We start from the raw sequence: 23212 nt of genomic DNA, 5'->3' as shown, positions 1-23212 counted from the left end.
TACTTAGTCACGGTTTAATACTGACAATTTTCTTTTTGCTGGTAGTCTATTTTGCATGTCTTATCTTTAATTATATATATATATATATATATATATATATATATATATATATATATATATATATATATATATATATATATATATATATATATATATAATTTATTTACCAAAGATGAAATAAGTAGCTCTATATCCTCCTTGTTTTGGATAATTCACTTCTTGATACTCAACATCTTTAACCTTGGAATCATCTTTGGAATCCTGTATTTTAAAATCAACTCATATATAGTTAAAAAGGGGTTAGCCAAGAAATAATAATGAGGCTAAAGTTATGAAGTATTTTAGTACCATGGGTGAGGAATGTTAAGAATTGTATGAAAGGATAGAAATAAAAGATGTATAAATTGTGTAATGTATAACAAAGATGTAGTCTATTATATAATGAAGCATGCAATGCATTGTGACTCTAGTGTATCTATTGACCGGCTAGTTCATAATTTTCTAAGCCAATGACCGGCGGAAAACTAAAACATTTGCATTGAGAACTATAGACGGCAAAAGATTGTGTTGTGAAGGTCCAAAGTATGGTCATTATCAACTAAGTGTGTCTTTAATCTCATAAGTTTGAGTATATATTAATGAGTTAATTAATTGGTGGTCCATCTTGCATGTTTAGAAGAGAAGTATAAGAATTAATGTTAATGTTAAATTATTTTTCAAAACAACGATTTTAGAAATTAAATTAAATTTTTTTATGTAAATTATATTATCAACTCTTTCATGCTATGTTAATTAAGTTAAAATATCTTAATTATCTTTTCTATATCATTTAAATAAGCAAGAGTAACGCAAGAAAAATTAAAATTAAAAATAATTTTGATGATAAAATTTATAACCATCAATAATATTAAAGTTGTGATTTAAATATAATTTTAGTTCATATATAATATTTATGTTTAATTTTTTGTAAGGTAAGATTTAAAAACTATAAAAAATCATTTAATGTTTAAACTAAATATTAAAGGATAGAGAAAGCAGTGTTAGTGACTACATCCATTTTCTGATGTATGATATTGTTGTTCGCATCGATATATTTTTAAAAGTAATTCTCCATAAGTTTAATTTGGTAGGATAGCTACCAAATAGTTCGTCAAGATATACGAGTTTAACGTCTCTTTTGGGCTTAGAAATTGTTGAAGGCCCAATTATTCATAGATCTCATTGAATAAATGACTTTGGGCGCACCTGGAACATCTCATACCTAAATCGTGTTCAAAAATGGGTCATCCAATAGCAGAAGGAGTGAGTCGATCTCATATTGGAAATGAAACTGGTTTGGTGATTCAAATATCCTTCATTTTGAGTTCCCCACTACCAATAACCAAGCTGAGTATAAAGCTTTCATCGCAGGTCTCACATTAACAGCTGAAATGGGGGATGAAAACATAAAGCTACATACAAATTCATAACTGGTAATATCACAAGTCAAAAGACATGATCAAACTAAAAACTCATTATTACAACGGTATGTTAACGTAGCTAGAGAAAGATTGACGAAGTTAAAATCTTACCAAATCTTTACGTCTATGTCTCACCCTAAATTTTGCCTCTTTGTTATCTCATTCATTCATCATGACATTTGTATCATCTTCATATCATGACATACATTTCTTAGGGCATGATTTAAAAGTCAACTTTTAACTTTTTTGAATTCATTTGTTTTGTTTTCTTAAGTTTTTTAGTTCATATTATCCAATTAAGCATCCTTTCATCTGTCATTCTAAAATCCATTTTTGTTTACATTAAAAGATATGTTTACAAAGTCAAAATAAACAAAAAAAAGTGAACACCAATGTTGGTTTTTCTTAATTAGAATGAGTTCTCATTTTCAAGATACATTTCATGCCATGTTTCATTATCATAATGTCATACCCCAATTTTGTTCTACCTAATTTGCATATGTACTTTAGTTTTTCAAATCATTTCCATCTGCATCAATATAACCATTTCATCTAGTCATGTATTGCCATCATTTTAAAATCATTCATTTGCATAACATTTGGTTATTGAGTCATGTATGCAGTCATCAATTGAAATTTAATAAGAAGTATACATATGTACTTAAAGGTCAAAAAAGAGGGAAAAGTCAATTGTTGACATATTTGTCTGATCTTTTGTACTTGTAGGTATTATTCATCCCCTTCATTCACAAGTCATGCATTGTAGGACTTCAAGGGGTGGTTGCATGCATAAGGAGGTGTGGAAAGCTAAGAAAAGTCAACAATTATTTTTTGTCATTTGAATATTGGCATGGCCAAGACATGAATCCAAAATTAAAACCTGTGTGGTCTCATCCATTTTGGTTCATACATTTCGACTCATGTTTCATCATCCCACGTCTTCCACATTAAGTCCAGGTGAGGTTTTAGTGTGAAATCATGAGTTTGATTTCATTACTTTAAAGGTAATTTATTCATAATTATAAACCATTTGTTTAAACTCTTTTTCATTCCAATCCACAAATACATTTGATTTTGGAAAGGCCATCTTTTCAATTTGGGCATACATTTGAATTTGGTTATTCAATCGAGCTATTCTCTATCCATCACACATGTTATGTTAAACCTCAAAATTTTAACATAAGCAAGAAATACATGCATTCATATTTTGTTTATTATTTAAGATCCATGCTTTTTACTTAAGGTGTCTGTAAGACCCTAATTTTGTCCCTAAGATCTCTCATGGCATCATAACATTGCATTTGCATTGCCTCAAGGATCACTAGCATCTTGGTTCCCTTTACCTTTGGGTGAGACTTTTTGTGAGTGGTTTGAGATCACCAAGCATGCTTGAATTGTATATCATTGCATTTATTATTTTGTTTACTAACCAAAAGCACAAGAATATGTCACTAACATCTTTTGTTTGTAGCTTAAGCAATCACAAGGTCAAAGCTTCTAGGAGATCATCTGTGCAATGATAAGGCCAAGAGGAGATGATAACAAACATGGTAATGGTTCCCAAAGCTCTCATCCATCAAATATGCCTCCCTAGCATATCAATTCATCATTTTGATCAAAGCAAGTCAAAGGGTTTGAGGTTGGTTCCCCAAAGAAACCCTAATCCATCTGTGCACCACAATGCCTTGCTCTTGAAGCAACCTCAGCCCATGATCAAATAAAATCAAGGGAAGTTATCTAATTCATAATTTCATGCATATTTGAACTTACTTGAGTGTCCTCAATCATCAATTCATCAAGATATGAGTCATGAACTTGAGAAGTTGATCAGTCAATTCATCTGACTATTTTGAAATGCACTGAGACCTAACTTTTTATGTGTTGGTCAATTGGAGATGATTCCAAAAGCAAAAATGTTTTTAAGGACAATATGAACAACTTTTATGTTCATCAAAAATTGATCTGAAGCTTGGAAGGCCATCTCCCATTCCAATACATTATAGGTCATTTTGACTGAAACCCTAATTTTGGGTCAACTTCCCAAGGACATAACTCATTCATTTTTTATGATTTTGAGGTGGGATCAAATGCATTGGAAAGCTTGAGATGTGTAATTCAAATGTTATGTTAAACAAAATTTCAAAATCTCAAAGGAAATACATGTGATAATGCAAGACATTATAGGTCCTTTTGGACCAAATGCATTGAAAGGCAAAAAAGTCCAACTTCAAGTGCTCATAAGTCTTTCATAAAAAATCCAAATTATGCAAAATTTAAGTCCATTTTGATTGTCTTGAAAAGATATACAACTTTTATGTTGGAGGTCTTTCCATTTGAGGCTTGCATCATCAAAACAGAAGGGCTTGAAAATTGGCCAAATTTAGAAACCTTGCTTTGACATGTCATACACCTTGCACTTTAAACTCAAATTTCATAAATTTCCACACTTCAAATGGATTTTTGTCCAACATAACAATTGTTCCTTACATCAAGACCTTTCCAACCATTACTCACATGATCATGTTTGGATTTGGCAAATGGTATTTTCGAAGAAGGGAATGTTTTGGTGCATTTATGGAAACTTGATTCAAACTTCATGCATAATCCAATTACATCCTATCTCCATGTCCAAAACCCATATGCTGATGTTAAGCTTGCCAAATCAATTAGATTTGGGCCCTCCATGCGCCTGTACAGGCCCATGCATGGAGGCCCTATTCATTCATGCACATGAAATTTTCATGCATTGCCTTTGCCAATTGCTATATATAGAGCCGTTCAGCCTCACTCTTCCTCAACCTAATGGCGCCAGAAATGTTGCACAACTGAAACCATAACCAATACCAAAGAAGCTATCTCACTTTCTTTCAAATTTTTCAGATCCAAAATTCAACTACATCTGGTTGAATCCTTGGATCTAAAGCTTCTGAACCTTCATCGTTCATCTCATTGATCTTCTGTTTTGGCCAAGAAAGCAAGGAATCAAGCTCTAGTTTCCAGAAATCAAGATTACTCTTCAACTGGTATTTTCTTCGAATCTCATCATCCATTAACCTATTTGCTTGGATCTTGTGTTGACTGAAGTCCTCTCAATAGAGGCATCATGATTATGCATTTAATTTTTTAAATCCATTGACTTCATGATGAACACCACAAAACTTCCATCTCTGATTTCTCTCAATATAGAGATCTAGAGTGGAATTGAGTGGCACAGGGATGATGTACATCATCCCAGCTTTCTGAAGATGTATGGATCGTGCATTTTGGTTGCCTTTTGGATCTCTGCAATTTTGGCCGGAAAATCCAAGCTCACCGGAGAAGAAGGTGGCTCTGGTGGCCGTCCCATTGCCAGATGCATTGTGGACCCTTGGATTCATTTTCCAGATTTGATCTTGGCCTTTGATTGTTATGACTTTTATTTCATCTATGTGTGGTTGCATTGACTTGGTCCTATGATGCGCGCGCATGCCATTGCCTTCAGATCATCCACGTTATTTAATGAAAGGAGATCTAACGCGCCAGGATTTTCCACATTTTCTAATTTCTGATTTTATTTTGTTTATTCCCTTTTATTTCAAAAATCAATCTCTCTCTCATTTTTAATCCAAAAATTATGGGACCAATTGCATTAGTCTCCAAATAAATTCTAGTTTCTATTTCTGATTTTTAATATTTTTTATTTTATCATTTGATATTTTTTTATGAATTTTCTCTTTTCTGGTTGTTTTTAATTCATTTTAAATAGTTTTTGATATTCAAAAAATGCAAAGATATTTTCCTAACCTATTTGAATGATGGTGGATCTATGAAAAATATTCTCATCAATTTTTAAATTGATTTGAGATTTATTTGAGATTTTAGTTCAATTAGGTTATTTTTATTCATTTTTAATTGATTAAAAATAGTTTCTGACTTTTAAATATGCTGAAATTTTTTGTCAAACTTTGTTTGACCTTGTTGAACTTGGGATAAATCACTTGGACCTTTCAAGGTTGATTTAAAGTGATTTTGAAGTTTGACCTTTCCATTATTTTTAATTCAAGTTTATTTTAATATTGAAAATGCCAAAAATATTAGGCTCATTGTTTGATCTCCAATCTCCATCTCATTTCTGATTTCTTTTTGTTTGACTTTGACTTTCAATGTCATTTGGTCAATACATATGGATTGGTACATCTTATTTCACTTTATGCATTTTGATCTTTCCATTTTTCATTATCCATTCTTCATCTTCTTCTTCTTCTTTCTTCTTCCTTTTTGATCAATGAGTTGAAGGTTGATAAGTTAGCATTGATTAGGGATACTTAATCTTCCTTGATCCAAATCTAATTCATCTTGATCAATTGATCAAGTGAATGACTTTGCATTAAGGATAGGTTGTTTCCTAAACATGCAAAGGACTTAAACCAATACAAGATCAATTCTCTTTTTCTTTTTGGCATGGCAAGTTGTTGGAACTTGGTTCACTAATCAAGACTTCTAACTTGTGTTGTTGCCTACATTATTATTGACCGGCCTCAGATAGTTGTGACTTCTACATAAGTCCAATTACGATTGCTTAACATAGCGCTAAATTTTCCTTATGGCACACTAACTACTAACACTAACCATTAACAATTAACATTTACTTTTTGCTCTTTACTTTTATGCAATTTACTATTCTTGCACATATTATCCATTTGCTTTTCTCTTTGCTCACTTGAGCCCATGTTTATGTTAATGCCATTTTCCTTTTGCTCACTTGAGCACATATAATTGTGTATATATCTTTTGTGCTTGTGTTTGTATGTTTGTTGTGAACCAAATGCAAATAAAAGGACTTAGTTTCTAGGACTTTTCCTATGCAAAGAATGGAGAAATGGACTTAGATTCTAGGATTTTCCTTATGCAAAATTGGAGTAAATGGGCCTTAATGATGAAGATGGGTTAGAAGGACCAAATCTCTAAACTCACTTTCGTCCATTCTTGATTTACTCCATGGAACTTTTGATGTGTGTGCTTTTGTGCTAGGAAATTCTACTTGAGCTTAATTGGAGGACCATTGCCATGTTCATCCAAAGTGGAAGATACAAGATACATTGAGGATCTCTTAAGAGGCTTGTTTGATTATTGTTTATGCTTTGTGATTGCTTATTCCAAAGGGTGGGAGCTACTTGGATCATCAATATGATCTCAAGAGAGGAACTCGATTATGGTTTTGTTTCTTTATCCTTCATCTTCTTGCTTTACTTAGGACTTAGCCATTCTTCTTCTTCTATCCACTCTAACCCAAGCCAAAAAAATTTGTGCAAACATTTAACTATTGTTTTCAAACATTAGAAACCTAAGCCTTATGCTTTTGATTTTCAAACTTTCTTTTCATAACACTTATTTTGAATTGAATCTTTAAGTCAACTTTGACCACTTTTGTATATACTTCTAATTGGTAAATATAACCCATTCAAATGTCTTTTTGTGGTTCCAATGACCACTTTCTTAATCAAAATCTTTCATAACCTTTAGCTATTAGATTTGAGTTATCCTTGTGGTAGATGTAATGCTCACCTATATCCTTAGTGATGGACAATGAGTCTTCCATGCTTATTATAGGGTTAACCCCTCACTAGCATGTTGAAGCTATCCTCACATGGTGGATTTGTGGTTTGGTTGAGTTTTCTCTCTTTGATAACAAAAGACCTTAAGGCTTTTGGATCAATCAATTCACCAACTCTTTTTGAGATTTTTATCCCGAACTACGAGGTTTTGATCCTAATCTTTTTATAAGATGGTACGTAGGCAATGGGTTTATCCATCCAAACACAAAATGTAAATAAACTTGTACATTCTCCTCTCATCTCTTCAATCATGTTTGCACAAACAAAATTTTCACAAAAACAACAACCTTTACAACAAGCATGAAAAGGGCTCCCTAGGAGTACCTAGGATGTTTTGGGTGCCTAACACCTTCCCATTACATAACCAACCCCCTTACCCAGATCTCTGTTCTCTTTTACTAGTTTTTGTTAAAACTATTAGGTTTTTGTTCGCTTTCTAACCATTCCTTTGGATAAATAGAAGTGCGGTGGCGACTCGACTTGTATGATTTACCTTGGATTTAGTCAATATCTCTAATGGTAACGAATACCCCGCTACAGAAAAGTGGCGACTCTGCTGGGGAGATTTGCCTAGTGGGTTTTGCCTACTTTTCATACTTGTTGTATTGTATTGTCTTGTGACATATTTTTGTCCAATTTGGGATTACTGTATTGTATGTAATGATTGAATTGCTTGATATTAATTCCTTGTATGCTTGGTGATCTTTGTGAGATGAGTTCTATACCCGGACTCGAGTGCACTTAGGATAAGAGAATGGCGTAGTCTTGTTGACTTGTATGAAGTTATTCCTTAGCAAGTTGACTTGCAAGTCCATTCACTTGGTGGAGGTCATGTTGGGATCAATAATGTCACACAAGTAAGTTGTGGTTAGACATTACTCTTTCCAATATAGACCTTAGAAGCCAAGGACCTTAGTTTACCAAGCCCATCTTGGCCTATTCTTAGGATGTAGTGCGAAAGTCGTTCAAGTGTAAGATTTGATACGATTGTTACGCGATACTACACTCATAAGAGTCTCTCTTGAGAATATTTTTGGAATACGAGTAGTCGTTTCTCCGATAATATCCGAAAGATGGGATGATGACTGTGGGAACCTCTTGTAGAACATGTTTGACAGGTTTAAACCCTAGTACATTCCCTTTGGGTGGTTCTTAACCGAGACTCCATGCTCGTGACTTGCAACAAACCCTTGATTCATGGTTGATACGTTCATGTATCCTTAATATCAATGGAACTTGGGTGTTGATAAGGTGTAAATCATAATCCACCAAAATGGATGATTGATATTATGGATGATATGATCCGTCCCATGACCTTTGTTTGGTGTGCTTTGCTTGATCCTTGAGTGTGATTGTTGCATTCATGCATTCATGCACTCATTTGCATCCATATCATCATCAATGAAGAAAATTATCAAGGAACTTAAGGGGTTTATTTGCAAATTTTCAGACATGGAAAGACAGAGAAGGAATACAAAGAAGTATAGTTTCAGACAACCAGATTTGAAAGAGTTAAGGAACTTGACATCCTATGTATTAGATCCTTTAGGTTTCAAGGCTCGTTTTGGGAAGCTTCTTCCTCTTCTGACTACTCAGGTGGACGAAGGGTTGATGAGTGTATTGGTGCAGTTTTATGACCCCTTGTATCGTTGCTTTACGTTTCCGGATTTCCAGCTTTTGCCTACACTTGAGGAGTATGCCTACCTTGTGGGTATACCTATTCTAGACCAGTTGCCGTTCAGTGGCTTGGAGAGTATTCCTATTTCTCAAGAGATAGCAGACATGTTGCACATAGATGAATCTCTGGTTGGTGCTCATATGACTACCAAAGGTGGAATTCAAGGTCTCCCTTCTGAGTTCCTCATTGCTCAAGCTACTGTATATGGGAAGGCCATGAGTGAGGATGCCTTTGAGGCCATATTTGTACTTCTCATCTATGGGTTGGTATTGTTCCCCAACATCGACAAGTTTGTGGATGTGAATGCTATTAGGATTTTCTCTACTCTTAATCCCGTTCCGACTCTGTTGGGTGATACCTATTTCTCTTTACATATGAGGAATGCAAAGGGTGGTGGTGCCATTATATGTTGTTTGCCTTTGTTGTATAAGTGGTTTGTTTCTCACTTACCGCAAACGGTCGCCTTCAAGGAGAACAAGGAATGTCTACGGTGGTCCACGAGACTTATGTCTCTCACTAATGATGATATCTCTTGGTACAACCGTGTGTATGATGGTGTGCAGATTATCGACTCTTGTGGTGAATTCTCCAATGTACCTCTTCTTGGTACATGTGGTGGGATTAACTACAACCCTATTTTGGCACGTCGTCAGCTTGGGTTCCCCCTAAAGGATAAACCTAATAACATTCTGTTAGAGGGTGTGTTCTTTCAGGAGGGTAAAGATCCCCAAGGCTTGAAGGGCAGAATGGTCCGCGCTTGGCGCAAGATTCATAGGAAAGGAAGGAAAGAGTTGGGTCCTAAGAATTGTGTTGCTATGGAGCCTTACACTGCTTAGGTTAGGAAGAGAGCGTCTGAGTATCTCATGCCTTACGAGTATCCCATACCTACACCTATGGTTATGGCTGGGCCTTCAACCCTCCCTGACCAAGGAGTAGAGGAGTTGAGAGGCGAAGACCAATCACGTGCTTGGATCCGTGAAAGAGAAGAGTTGCTTCAGCAGATCAAGGAGAAGGATGCTTTGATAGAGTTCCTCGAACACCAGGTTATTGATGATCCTGGTGATGCATGGACTTCTCTACTTCCTCAGTCTTCCAAGTTTTGGAAAAGGAAGTACGATCGGCTCGCCAAGGAGAAGACAGATATGGAGGCAGCCTACGAGAGGGAGGTGAAGAGGCTTCGTGCATCCTATCTTCCTGTGTCCCGAGCTTTAGATGATTGTTTCTAGGGATCCATAGGATGATTATTTTCCTTTTCTCTTGTATATGATTGACAATGATGTACTTCTTTTCCCGATATTATTTGATGAGATATTTCCATATGTGATAAATGTTTAATATTTCCAAAAATTTGCAAATAGAACCCTAAAAGTTCCTTTGAAAACAAAAGAAAAATCATATGCACAAGCATTGCATGCATCATGTGCATAAGCAGGTTTTGTTCCCGGCTTCTTGTCCTGCGGTCTAACTCTGTGTTCTTCATTTATTTTGAAGACAAGCTGACTCACCGGTACTACACCAAAGCCAACATTTCAAGACTGATGGATCATCTGGAACAAGAGAATCGCGAGCTGAAAGAGGAAGTGGCCAGATTAATTGCCTTGATGGAATCATTCTTGGCTGCCTAGAGTCAGTCTTCTCCGACACCTTCAACTCCTCCCCAGAGGACACTCATCTCAGAGATTGTCTCCTCGACTGTGCCTGCAGCCAGCGCACACTTTGCTCCAACGGCCATGCCAGCCGGATTCCCGTGGGGGATGCCTCCCAATTTCATGCCCGAGGGTCCTGTTCCTACCTTTGCTTCTATGCCGGCGTCTAGCCCGGTCCTTGCTGTTCCTTCTCCTGTCATGCATACTATACCCAGAGTAGACGACACCATCTATCATTCTGAGCCGTCTGAAGGCCCAGATGTCTATGAGAAGATGGACGCTATGAACGATCAATTTCTTGAGCTTCGCAAGGAATTGAAAACTCTCAGAGGAAAGGATCTTTTCGGCAAGTTTGCTGCCGAACTTTGCTTGGTTCCTAATGTGAAGATTCCTGTGAAATTCAAGGTCCCTGACTTTGAAAAATACAAGGAAAATACTTGTCCTCTCAGCCACCTGGTCATGTATGCCAGGAAGATGTCAACTCAGACCGACAACGACCAATTGGTCATCCACTACTTTTAGGACAGTCTGTCCGGTGCCGCTCTGCGTTGGTACATGGGTTTAGACAGTGCGAACATCCGATCCTTCAACGATCTTGGTGAGGCCTTCGTCAAGCAATACAAGTACAATGTAGATATGGCTCCCGATAGGGATCAATTGAGGGCCATGTCCCAGAAGGACAAGGAAACGTTTAAAGAGTACGCCCAGAGGTGGCGAGAGTTAGCAGCACAGATCATGCCTCCGCTAGAAGAGAAAGAGATGACTAAGATCTTTTTGAAGACCTTAAGTTCTTTTTATTATGAGCGGATGATTGCTAGCGCTCCTTCTGACTTCACCAAAATGGTGAATATGGGGATGCGTCTAGAAGAAGGGGTTAGAGAATGACGTTTGACCAGAGAAGAAGGCTCTTCTACCAAACGATATGGGGCGTTTGCGAAGAAGAAAGATGGAGAGGCACATGCTGTGACCTCCCATGTAAAACCAAGAAGACCCTCTGTGAGGAGGAAGACTGTGCGTCCCGGCGGTAACCAGCATCAGGTGGCTCATATAGCACCTGTTTTCAGAGATAATCAGCAGTATCAACAACATAACACCAATCAGCAACCACATCCGCAATATCAACATCAGCAGCACCGACCGCAGCAGCAGGCCTACCAGCCTCGAAACAATAATAAAACCAGCACGAGTTACGAGAGGAAAAGGGTCACCTTCGATCCTATTCCAATGACGTATGCAGAATTATATCCCTCTTTGATAGAGAGGAAGTTAATTACTCCGAGAGACCCACCAGCTATACCTGCTAACCCCCAGTGGTGGTATAAGCCCGAGTTACACTGTGTTTACCATTTTGGTGCTCCCGGCCACGACGTGGAAAATTGTTACCCTTTGAAGACCAAGGTTCAAGACCTTGTGAGGTGTGGCATTCTGTGTTTCGAGGACGTAGGTCCTAATGTGAAGAAGAACCCATTGCCCGAGCATGGGAAATCTGTCAACATGGTCCAGGGCTGCCCTGGCAAGTACAAAGTCAAATATGTCAGTCATATTCGACAATCTCTGGTCGAGATGCATCGTTTGCTGTGTGAGTATAGTCATTATGAGCATGACCATGATAGATGCCGAGTTTGTTCTGTCAATCAAAGAGGTTGTCGCCAGGTGCGCAAAGATGTTCAGGAAATGCTGGATGAAGGAGTTATTGAGATCCTTCAAAACAGAAATGTTGACAAAGATGAGCCCAAAGTCAATGTGATTTCTCCAGTGTTTCGGATCCCCGAACCTGTTATCATCAAGTATGATGGTAGCAAGCAGAAGGCTTCTCCTGCACTGACCATCAAGCCGGCCGGACCAGTACCATACTCTTCTGAAAAGGCGATTCCCTATCGCTACAATGCTGTTGCGGTAGAAAATGGGAAAGAAGTGTCCTTACCATCTTCCTCTGTTGTTAACATTGCAGATGTTAGTGGTTTGACCCGCAGCGGTCGTGTGTTTTCAGCACCTCCAAAGCCCCAAGCTAATGCTGATTCTGTTAAACGCCCGATTGGGAATGCGGTGAGCACTCCGAATCCGACACTTGTTGTTAAGCCCTCCTCTACATTGGGAACTCCTGCTTCTGTTGGCCCAAGCGGTAATGTGAAAGAAGACTGTGATGAGATACTGAGGCTCATCAAAAGGAGCGAGTACAATGTTGTGGACCAGCTTCTACAAACGCCATCCAAAATATCGGTGTTATCCTTGCTGTTGAATTCAGAACCACGCCGAGAGGCTCTGCAGAAGGTTTTGGATGTGGCATATGTAGATCATGATGTCACGATAGAACAATTCGATAGCATTGTTGCAAACATTACCGCTTGTAACAACCTGAGTTTCTGTGACTCTGATCTCCCCGAGGAGGGAAGAGACCACAACTTGGCATTACATATATCTATGAATTGAAAAGACGACGCCATGTCCAATGTGCTGGTGGACACTGGGTCATCACTGAACGTATTGCCAAAACCCACTCTCTCAAAACAATCATATTAAGGGCCTCCCATGAGGCAGAGTGGAGTAGTTGTGAAGGATTTCGATGGGTCTCGCAAAACTGTGATTGGGGAAGTTGATCTCCCAATCAAGATCGGACCAAGTGATTTCCGGATTACCTTCCAGGTTATGGACATTCACCCATCGTATAGCTGTCTCTTAGGTAGACCATGGATTCACGAGGCAGGCGCCGTGACATCCACCCTACACCAGAAACTGAAATTTGTAAAGAATAAGAAACTGGTGGTGGTATGGGGAGAAAAGGCTCTCCTGGTTAGCCACTTGTCTTCCTTCTCATACATAGATGCTGAGGATGAAGTTGGAACTCCTTTCCAAGCTTTGTCTATTGCTGAGCCTATTGAGAAGAGAACTCTTTCATTTGCTTCCTATAAAGATGCAAAGTTGGCCATTGAGTGTGGTGCGACTGCTGGTTTAGGGAAAATGATTGAGCTAGAAGACAACAAGTCTCGGGCTGGCATAGGTTATTCGTCTGGTGTTTTCAACACGCAAGGGTTGTTCAAGAGTGGAGGGTTCAACCACACCAATCAAGATAAGGAGGCTGCTGCCATTCTGGAAGAGGACGAAGAGGATTTTGGCAACTTCGTCATCCCTGGGGGAATCTGCAATAATTGGGTCGTTGTGGATATTCCAACAGTTATCCATAAGTCAAAGTAATGTTCATTGTGTTTAGAAAACCCTCCTCCCATGCCAAAAGGAGGGGTGATGACATTGTTGGCGCATTAATACAATGATATTTTCATTCAATAAATTCATGTTAAATGTTTGTTTTTCCAATTATTTTCCCTTTTTTCTTTTTTTGCATGAAATTGGTGATCACATAAAACCAAAAAAAATAGAATAAAATCAATCTTTTCATCTGCATAATGATTGCCTTGTTTGAATTCTAAAGCTTTTCATATCCAAAATCATTATGCAGGTTGATCAAACCCATTGAACATAATGATCCAACACCATCTCCCAATTTTGAGTTCCCTGTATTTGAGGCAGAAGAAGATGATGTTGAAGAGATTCCTGACGAGATTACCCGTCTATTTGAGCATGAGGAGAAGATCATTCAGCCGCATCTTGAGAATCTGGAAACAGTCAACTTGGGGTCTGAGGATTGTGTGCGTGAAGTGAAGATTGGGGCACTCCTGGAGGAATCTGTTAAGAAGGGGTTGATTGAATTGCTACGAGAATATGTCGACGTCTTTGCTTGGTCGTATGAAGACATGCCAGGTCTAGATACTGATATTGTGCAACATTTCTTACCCTTGAAGCCTGAGTGCGTGCCTGTGAAGCAGAAGCTCATAAGAACTCATCCTGATATGGCAGTAAAGATCAAAGAGGAGGTTCAGAAGCAAATTGATGCAGGGTTTCTGGTGACTTCTACATATCCTCAATGGGTGGCCAATATTGTGCCCGTGCCTAAGAAAGATGGAAAAGTCCGGATGTGTGTGGACTATAGAGACTTGAATAAAGCTAGTCCAAAAGATGATTTCCCTCTATCACATATTGATATGTTGGTAGATAACACAGCTAAATTCAATGTCTTCTCATTTATGGACGGATTTTCCGGATATAATCAGATCAAAATGCCACCCGAGGATATGGGGAAGACAACATTCAACACACCTTGGGGAACATTCTGTTATCGAGTGATGCCCTTCGGTTTGAAGAACGCCGGAGCCACGTATCAACGGGCTATGACCACCTTGTTTCATGATATGATGCACAAGGAGATTGAGGTGTATATTGATGATATGATTGCTAAGTCAAGAACGGAAGTTGAACATGTAGAGCACTTGTTGAAGCTTTTTCAGCGTCTGAGGAAGTATAAGCTTCGTCTGAATCCCAACAAGTGTACATTTGGAGTCCGTTCCGGCAAGTTATTGGGTTTTATTGTTAGTGAAAGAGGAATTGAGGTTGATCCTGCAAAGGTCAAAGCAATACAAGAGATGCCTGCGCCCAAAACTGAGAAACAAGTCTGAGGTTTTCTTGGCCGCTTGAATTATATTTCCAGATTCATATCCCACATGACTGCCACATGTGCATCGATATTCAAGCTCCTCCGGAAAGATCAGTCCCATGATTGGACCGAGGATTGCCAGAAAGCTTTTGACAGTATTAAAGAGTATCTGTCCGAGCCTCCAATTCTGTCTCCGCCTGTGGAAGGGAGACCTTTGATTACGTACTTAACAGTTCTTGAAGACTCAATGGGTTGCGTCCTTGGTCAGCAAGACGAATCAGGAAAGAAAGAATATGTTATTTACTACCTGAGCAAGAAGTTCACTGATTGCGAGTCTCGATACTCGATGCTTGAGAAGACATGATGTGCTTTGGCTTGGGCTGCTAAGTGCTTACGCCAGTATATGATAAATCATACGACTTGGTTGATATCCAGAATGGATCCAATCAAGTATATCTTCGAGAAGCCTGCTTTAACAGGGAGAATTGCCCGTTGGCAGATGTTGTTATCTGAGTATGATATTGAGTATCGAGCTCAGAAGGCTATTAAAGGTAGTATCTTGGCTGACCACTTGGCACATCAGCCGATCGAGGATTATCAGTCAGTTCAATATGATTTTCCGGATGAGGAGATTCTGTATTTGAAAATGAAAGATTGTGATGAGCCTACACTCGATGAAGGGCCAGAGCCTGGTTCCAGATGGAGTATGGTGTTTGATGGCGCTGTAAATCAGTATGGAAATGGTATTGGGGCAGTGATTATTACTCCTCAGGGCACACATATTCCTTTTACAGCAAGGCTAACTTTCAAATGCACGAATAATATGGCTGAGTATGAGGCCTGTATTATGGGTTTAGAGGGATGCATTGATCTAAGGATCAAGCATCTTGATGTTTATGGTGATTCGGCCCTCGTTGTTAATCAGATTAAGGGTGAATGGGAAACGAATCAGCCTGGTCTCATTCCATATAGGGATTATGCGAGGAGGATTTCAACATTCTTTACTGAGGTTGACTTCCATCATATTCCTCAAGATGAGAATCGGATGACATATGCTCTTGCTACACTTGCTTCGATGATTGTGGTAAAACTTTGGAATGAAGTCCCCAATATCACCGTGATGCGCTTGGACAGACCAACTCATGTATTTGCAGTAGAAGATGTGAAAGATGATAAGCCCTGGTATTACGATATCAAGTGTTTCCTTCAGAACCAGGTTTACCCGCCTGGGGCATCTGTGATAGATAGGAAGACTTTAAGGAGATTATCAGGAAGTTTCTATCTCAATGGCGATGTGCTTTATAAGAGAAATTTTGACATGGTGCTGCTCAGATGCGTGGATAGACACGAAGCAGACCTGTTGATGGCTGAGGTCCACGAGGGTTCATTTGGTACTCATTCCAACGGACATGCCATGGCTAGAAAGATGTTGAGAGCAGGCTACTATTGGCTGACAATGGAGTCTGACTGCTGCAAATATGTGAAGAAATGCCATAAGTGTCAGATTTACGCGGATAAGATTCATATTCCCCCGACACTTTGAATGTGATCTCATAACCATGGCCTTTCTCCATGTGGGGGATTGACATGATTGGCATGATAGAGCCAAAAGCGTCTAACGGACACAGATTTATTCTCGTAGCAATTGATTACTTCACCAAGTGGGTTAAAGCGGCATCATATGCAAACGTGACCAGGCAGGTGGTCGTGAAGTTTATCAAGAATCAACTCATATGCCATTATGGTGTGCTAGATAAGATCATTACTGATAATGGATCTAACTTGAACAACAAAATGATGAAAGAATTGTTTAGTGAGTTCAAGATTGCGCATCATAATTCTTCTCCTTACAGACCCAAGATGAATGGGGCTGTTGAAGCTGCTAATAAGAATATCAAGAAGATTATCCAAAAGATGGTTGTTACGTACAAGGATTGGCATGAGATGTTGTCATTTGCTTTGCATGGATATCGTACATCTGTCCGTACTTCAACAGGGGCGACCCCTTTCTCTCTTGTTTATGGCATGGAGGTTGTACTCCCAGTAGAGGTGGAGATCCCATCAATGAGAGTCTTGATGGAGGCTAAGTTGACTGATGCTGAATGGGTTCAGAGTCGTTATGACCAGCTGAACTTGATCGAAGAAAAGAGATTGACTGCCATGTGCCATGGTCAGTTATATCAGCAGAGAATGAAGAAAGCTTTTGATAAGAAGGTCAAGCCTCGTATGTTTCGAGAAGGTGACCTTGTGCTCAAGAAAGTATTGTCTTTCGCGCCCGATTCCAGGGGCAAGTGGACTCCAAATTATGAAGGTCCATACGTTGTTAAGAGAGCCTTTTCAGGTGGTGCTTTGATACTTACAACTATGGATGGGGAGGATTTCACTCATCTTGTGAATTCAGATGCAGTCAAGAAATACTTCGCCTAAAAAATAAAAACAGAATAGCTCGCTAAGTTGAAAACCCGAAAGGGCGGCTTAGGCAAAAATGAGCGTCTCGGTGGATTAAAAACCCGAAAGAACGGTCCAGGCAAAAGTTAGAGACATGAAAAAATAAATATAGGTATCCCGCTAGATTAAGTACCTCATCCCGGGGCAATCTAGGCAAAAATTAGGGATTTGGCAAGTAACTGCATCCTGACAAGACCTTTGTTCTACAACTGTCATCCGTCAGAGATTCTTGCTCGTTCATCATCAATCGAAGCTTTGAATACATCAAATTCATAATTGGTGGAGAAATGGTCATTATGTTCAATGTAGCCCTTTTCCAATATATATCACCAATTTCAAATTTGTAAAGATCTATGGAGTCTTTCCATTTGCAGGCTAGCATTCCATCAAATAAATTTGAGCCTTTTATCCAATTATTCGCACTCTTATTTGTTTCTATTCAACAAATGTTTCACATGTTTTAAATTGAGAAAATATCATTGTTTTGAATAAACGAATTTTTCATAAATTGTTTTTAAACAAAGTGAACATTCACAATGACAAAAGGATATTTAGGTGATCCTCAGTGCTCTCCCAAGGATGGTATGATATCCAATAGGGTAAGACATTTTTTCATATTCCTGTCATGACTGTATCTTCTTCCTCCGAAGCCTTTTGTGGTTTATCCTACTGAGTGGAATGCTTGTTGAGATATTCACCACTCTCCCCTTTAGCGGAGTGGCAATCTTTTCTCCTCAGCAGATGTGATCTCCTTGGTGGGTACGGTACTTGGTGGTTGATCCCCAGAATCCCTTCACCTCCTCGGATAGATTCCCCAGTAGAGTTGCTTATACGGAAGATTTTATCTGTGCAATGAACTCCTGTCCCCAGCCGGATTGACCGATGATTCATCCCCTGCAGAGGTTTTGTTGCTTCCTAGTATCTCTGATCCCCGACAGATTGGATACTCTCCGGTGAACCTGGTTTTCTCTCTTGAGATGTAGTACCGGATGTTTGTACTCCTTGGAGCCGTTTGCGTTAGAAATGTCTGTTTGTCAGCATTCATCATACATAAATCACGCATGTGTGCATATAATTTTCAAACATTCGGATATTCATATTGCATTCTTTGTCATATATCTTTGTTTGTTATTCTCTGCTAGTTGGTAATACATTCCCCAAGCAGATGTCGGCGTCTGATCCCTCAATGTAGAGTCAGCCCATTAAGCAGAAAGTGTTTATCTTTCCTTCCGCATTCCCCACTGAGTTATATCCTCGTGGACGACGGTTGTTTTTTCGCTTCCTCCCAACACATGTATTGGGATGGGTTTCCCTATTGAGTTATATCCTCACTAGGACGAGTTTTGGTTCAGTTTGCCTCTTTGGTTTGATCCTAAATTGGCCTCTTGAGACTGTTTCTTGTGTTTCTCTGTGGTATAAATGAATAATTGCTCAGTAATCGATAATCATTCATCTTATCCTCGGCGGAGTCTGTGGTTTTCTACCCTCATACTGGTAGTTATAAAGCCTATTTTCTCCCCTTTGCAGAGTTAACCTTCTTGTTCATCCTAATCGATGACGGTTACTCTTCCGTGGTTTTCTACCCAGTATCCGGTAGATGTAATCCCCTCCTTGTCGGTTATCATTATCTAATATTCGGTGGTGATATTCCCTTATTCTTTTGGATAATTACTCTGATTAGGCAATTTTATCCCCATCAAGTCCTCTTTCATATACCGGTTGTCGGTAATGTTTGTTGCTCCCCTTGAATGGTCATTATTATATACCTAGTTTCGGTATCCCGATGCCTTTCTCTTCGTCGGTCGATTTATCCTTTATTAACCCAGTAACCGGTTGTGGATAATCTTCCATGCGAGTGTATTATCTACGTTCTGACGGTAATAGATAATATATCTCATGCACTCTTTGGTCGAAGCCTTTTGTTCTTCCCCAGTTGAGTAAGATTCGTATCCCTGTTTTGGAATCGAATGTCCATCCCATAATCGAGTTTGCTTTTTGCCCTCTTTTCGGATGATGAGTGTTTTGGGAATATTCCCCAATTCACGCTTTGGTTGGTCACCTATTATATGCCCAGTAACTGGCATCCTTGGTGTTCCTTCCTTCTGCTCCCTATTATGACTTTTTGTCCCCCGTGGTCAGATTTTCCTGAGTTGAAATATACCTTTTTAGGTTTTCCTCAGATGATTTGGTTGATTGATATCTCTCACCCTTATACCGGTCCTAGATACTCATTCTTCCGAGGCATGTTGTTTTCTCACCCTTATACCGGTGTTCAGATCACACGTCTCCTTGAGCTTATTACCCAGTAACCGGTAATACCTCATCCCGTTGCTTCCCCCAGGAGAGTTCTGTTGGGATCTTCCTCAACTGAGTCCTTAGTGGACATCCTCCACCTGAGTCCGGATTTTTATCCGAAGTATCCGTTGTAGATAATTTTTTGGCTGTATTGGCATATTCCCCAATACATGCATCTTCGAGTCAGCTCGAGTTCTTCCATTGATTTATTTCATGGATTCTCTCTGCGTCTCTCAGCAAGTCTCAAGTCGTGACCTGCTCACGCATTTTCACCTTTTACTCCCCCAGAGTCTCTGTCTCCCTAGTGAGTGTATTACTCCTTTGGTTTTTTTTAGTTTCTCCGGATTTCTTTTTCTTTTGTGGACACCTATCCCCACAGAGTTTTACCATTTGCATGCATACATCTGCAGCATGAGGTCTCTTAGGGACCAAAATTCGTCTCTTTGATATTATTTAAGCCCATTCTACCCCGTCGAGACGAAGATTTTTAACCTTCACTTCTCCGGCTAGAATGACCTTAAATAGGGGCATCTGTAAGACCCTAATTTTGTCCTTAAGATCCCTCATGGCATCATAACATTGCATTTGCATTGCCTCAAGGATCACTAGCATCTTGGTTCCCTTTACCTTTGGGTGGGACTTTTTGTGAGTGGTTTGAGATCACCAAGCATGCTTGAATTGTATATCATTGCATTTCTTATTTTGTTTACTAACCAAAAGCACAAGAATATGTCACTAACATCTTTTGTTTGTAGCTTAAGCAATCACAAGGTCAAAGCTTCTAGGAGATCATATGTGCAATGATAAGGCCAAGAGGAGATGATAGCAAGCATGGTGATGGTTCCCAAAGCTCTCATCCATAAAATATGCCTCCCTAGCATCTCAATTCATCATTTTGATAAAAGCAAGTCAAAGGGTTTGAGGTTGGTTCCCCAAAGAAACCCTAATCCATCTGTGCACCATAATGCCTTGCTCTTGAAGCAACCTCATCCCATGATCAAATAAAATCAAGGGAAGTTATCTAGTTCATCATTTCATGCATATTTGAACTTATTTGAGTGTCCTCAATCATCAATTCATCAAGATATGAGTCATGAACTTGAGAAGTTGATCAGTCAATTCATCTGACTATTTTGAAATGCACTGAGACCTAACTTTTTATGTGTTGGTCAATTGGAGATGATTACAAAAGCAAAAATGTTCTTAAGGACAATATGAATAACTTTCATGTTCATCAAAAATTGATCTGAAGCTTGGAAGGCCATCTCCCATTCCAATACATTATAGGTCATTTTGACTGAAACCCTAATTTTGGGTCAACTTCCCAAGGACATAACTCATTCATTGTTTATGATTTTGAAGTGGGATCAAATGAATTGGAAAGCTTGAGATGTCTACTTCAAATGTTATGTTGAACAAAATTTCAAAATCTCAAAGGAAATACATGTGATAATGCAAGACAATATAGGTCCTTTTGGACCAAATGCATTGAAAGGCAAAAAAGTCCAACTTCAAGTGCTCATAACTCTTTCATCAAAAATCCAAATGATGCAACATTTAAGTCCATTTTGATTGTCTTGAAACTATCTACAACTTTGATGTTGGAGGTGTTTCCATTTGAGGCTTGCATCATCAAAACATAAGGGCTTGAAAATTGGCCAAATTTAGAAACCTTGCTTTGACATGTCATACACCTTGCACTTTAAACTCAAATTTCATAAATTTCCACACTTCAAATGGATTTTTGTCCAACATAACAATTGTTACTTACATCAAGACCATTTCAACCATTACTCACATGATCATGTTTGAATTTGGCAAATGGCATTTTTGAAGAAGGGAATGTTTTGGTGCATTTATGGAAACTTGATTAAAACTTCATGCATAATCCAATTACATCATATCTCCATGTCCAAAACCCATATGTTGATGTTAAGCTTGCCAAATCAATTAGATTTGGGCCCTCCATGCGCCTGTACAGGCCCATGCATGGAGGCCCTCTTCATTCATGCACATGAAATTTTCATGCATTGCCTTTGCCAATTGCTATATATAGAGCTGTTCAGCCTCACTCTTCCTCAACCTAATGGCGCCAGAAATGCTGCATAACTGAAACCATAACCAATACCAAAGAATCTATCTCACTTTCTTTCAAATTTTTCAGATCCAAAATTCAACTACATCTGGTTGAATCCTTGGATCTAAAGCTTCTGAACCTTCATCATTCATCTCATTGATCTTCTGTTTTGGCAAAGAAAGCAAGGAATCAAGCTCTAGTTTCCAGAAATCAAGCTTACTCTTCAACTGGTATTTTCTTCGAATCTCATCATCCATTAACCTATTTGCTTGGATCTTGTGTTGGCTGAAGTCCTCTCAATAGAGGCATCATGATTATGCATTTAATTTTTGAAATCCATTGAGTTCATGATGAACACCACAGAACTTCCATCTCTGATTTCTCTCAATATAGAGATCTAGAATGGAATTGAGTGGCACAGGGATGATGTACATCATCCCAACTTTCTGAAGATGTATGGATCGTGCATTTTGGTTGCCTTTTGGATCTCTACAATTTTGGCCGGAAAATCCAAGCTCACCGGAGAAGAAGGTGGCTCCGGTGGCCGTCCCATTTCCAGATGCATTGTGGACCCTTGAATTCATTTTCCAGATTTGATCTTGGCCTTTGATTGTTATGAATTTTGTTTAATCTATGTGTGGTTGCATTGACTTGGTCCTATGATGCGCGCGCATGCCATTGCCTTCAGATCATCCACGTCATTTAATGAAAGGAGATCTAACGCGCCAGGATTTTCCACATTTTCTAATTTCTGATTTTATTTTGTTTATTCCCTTTTATTTCAAAAATCAACCTCTCTCTCATTTTTAATCCAAAAATTATGGGACCAATTGCATTAGTCTCCAAATAAATTCTAGTTTCTATTTCTGATATTTAATATTTTTTATTTTATTATTTGATATTTTTTTATGAATTTTCTCTTTTCTGGTTGTTTTTAATTCATTTTAAATAGATTTTGATATTAAAAAAATGCAAAGATATTTTCCTAACCTATTTGAATGATGGATCTATGAAAAATATTCTCATCAATTTTTAAATTGATTTGAGATTTATTTGAGATTTTAGTTCAATTAGGTTATTTTTATTCATTTTTAATTGATTAAAAATAGTTTCTGACTTTTAAAAATGCTGAAATTTTTTGTCAAACTTTGTTTGGCCTTGTTGAACTTGGGATAAATCACTTGGACCTTTCAAGGTTGATTTGAAGTGATTTTGAAGTTTGACCTTTCCATTATTTTTAATTCAAGTTTATTTTAATATTGAAAATGCCAAAAATATTAGGCTCATTGTTTGATCTCCAATCTCCATCTCATTTCTGATTTATTTTTGTTTGACTTTGACTTTCAATGTCATTTGGTCAATACATATGAATTGGTACATCTTATTTCACTTTATGCATTTTGATCTTTCCATTTTTCATTATCCATTCTTCATCTTCTTCTTCTTCTTATTTCTTCTTCCTTTTTGATCAATGAGTTGAAGGTTGATAAGTTAGCATTGATTAAGGAGACTTAATCTTCCTTGATCC

The 23212-nt window shown here is 38.4% G+C and overlaps 1 protein-coding gene across 1 annotated transcript in view; it reads right to left on the bottom strand.

Annotated features, from left to right (window-relative positions):
* Positions 1-23212, bottom strand: part of LOC127135902 (protein NRT1/ PTR FAMILY 4.5) — a 57882-nt gene that overhangs the window by 2469 nt on the left and 32201 nt on the right. Inside the window, exon 2 of the mRNA XM_051062527.1 lies at positions 168-278. Coding sequence (XP_050918484.1) covers positions 168-278 — 111 coding nt within the window. The remainder of the gene's footprint in view (positions 1-167; positions 279-23212) is intronic.

This window comes from Lathyrus oleraceus, chromosome 4 (genome assembly GCF_024323335.1).
Source record: "Lathyrus oleraceus cultivar Zhongwan6 chromosome 4, CAAS_Psat_ZW6_1.0, whole genome shotgun sequence".
In the NCBI taxonomy this organism is placed as follows: Eukaryota; Viridiplantae; Streptophyta; class Magnoliopsida; order Fabales; family Fabaceae; genus Lathyrus; species Lathyrus oleraceus.
The sequence above is the reverse complement of the archived record's forward strand: the minus strand, read 5'-3'. Positions and strand labels throughout refer to the sequence as shown.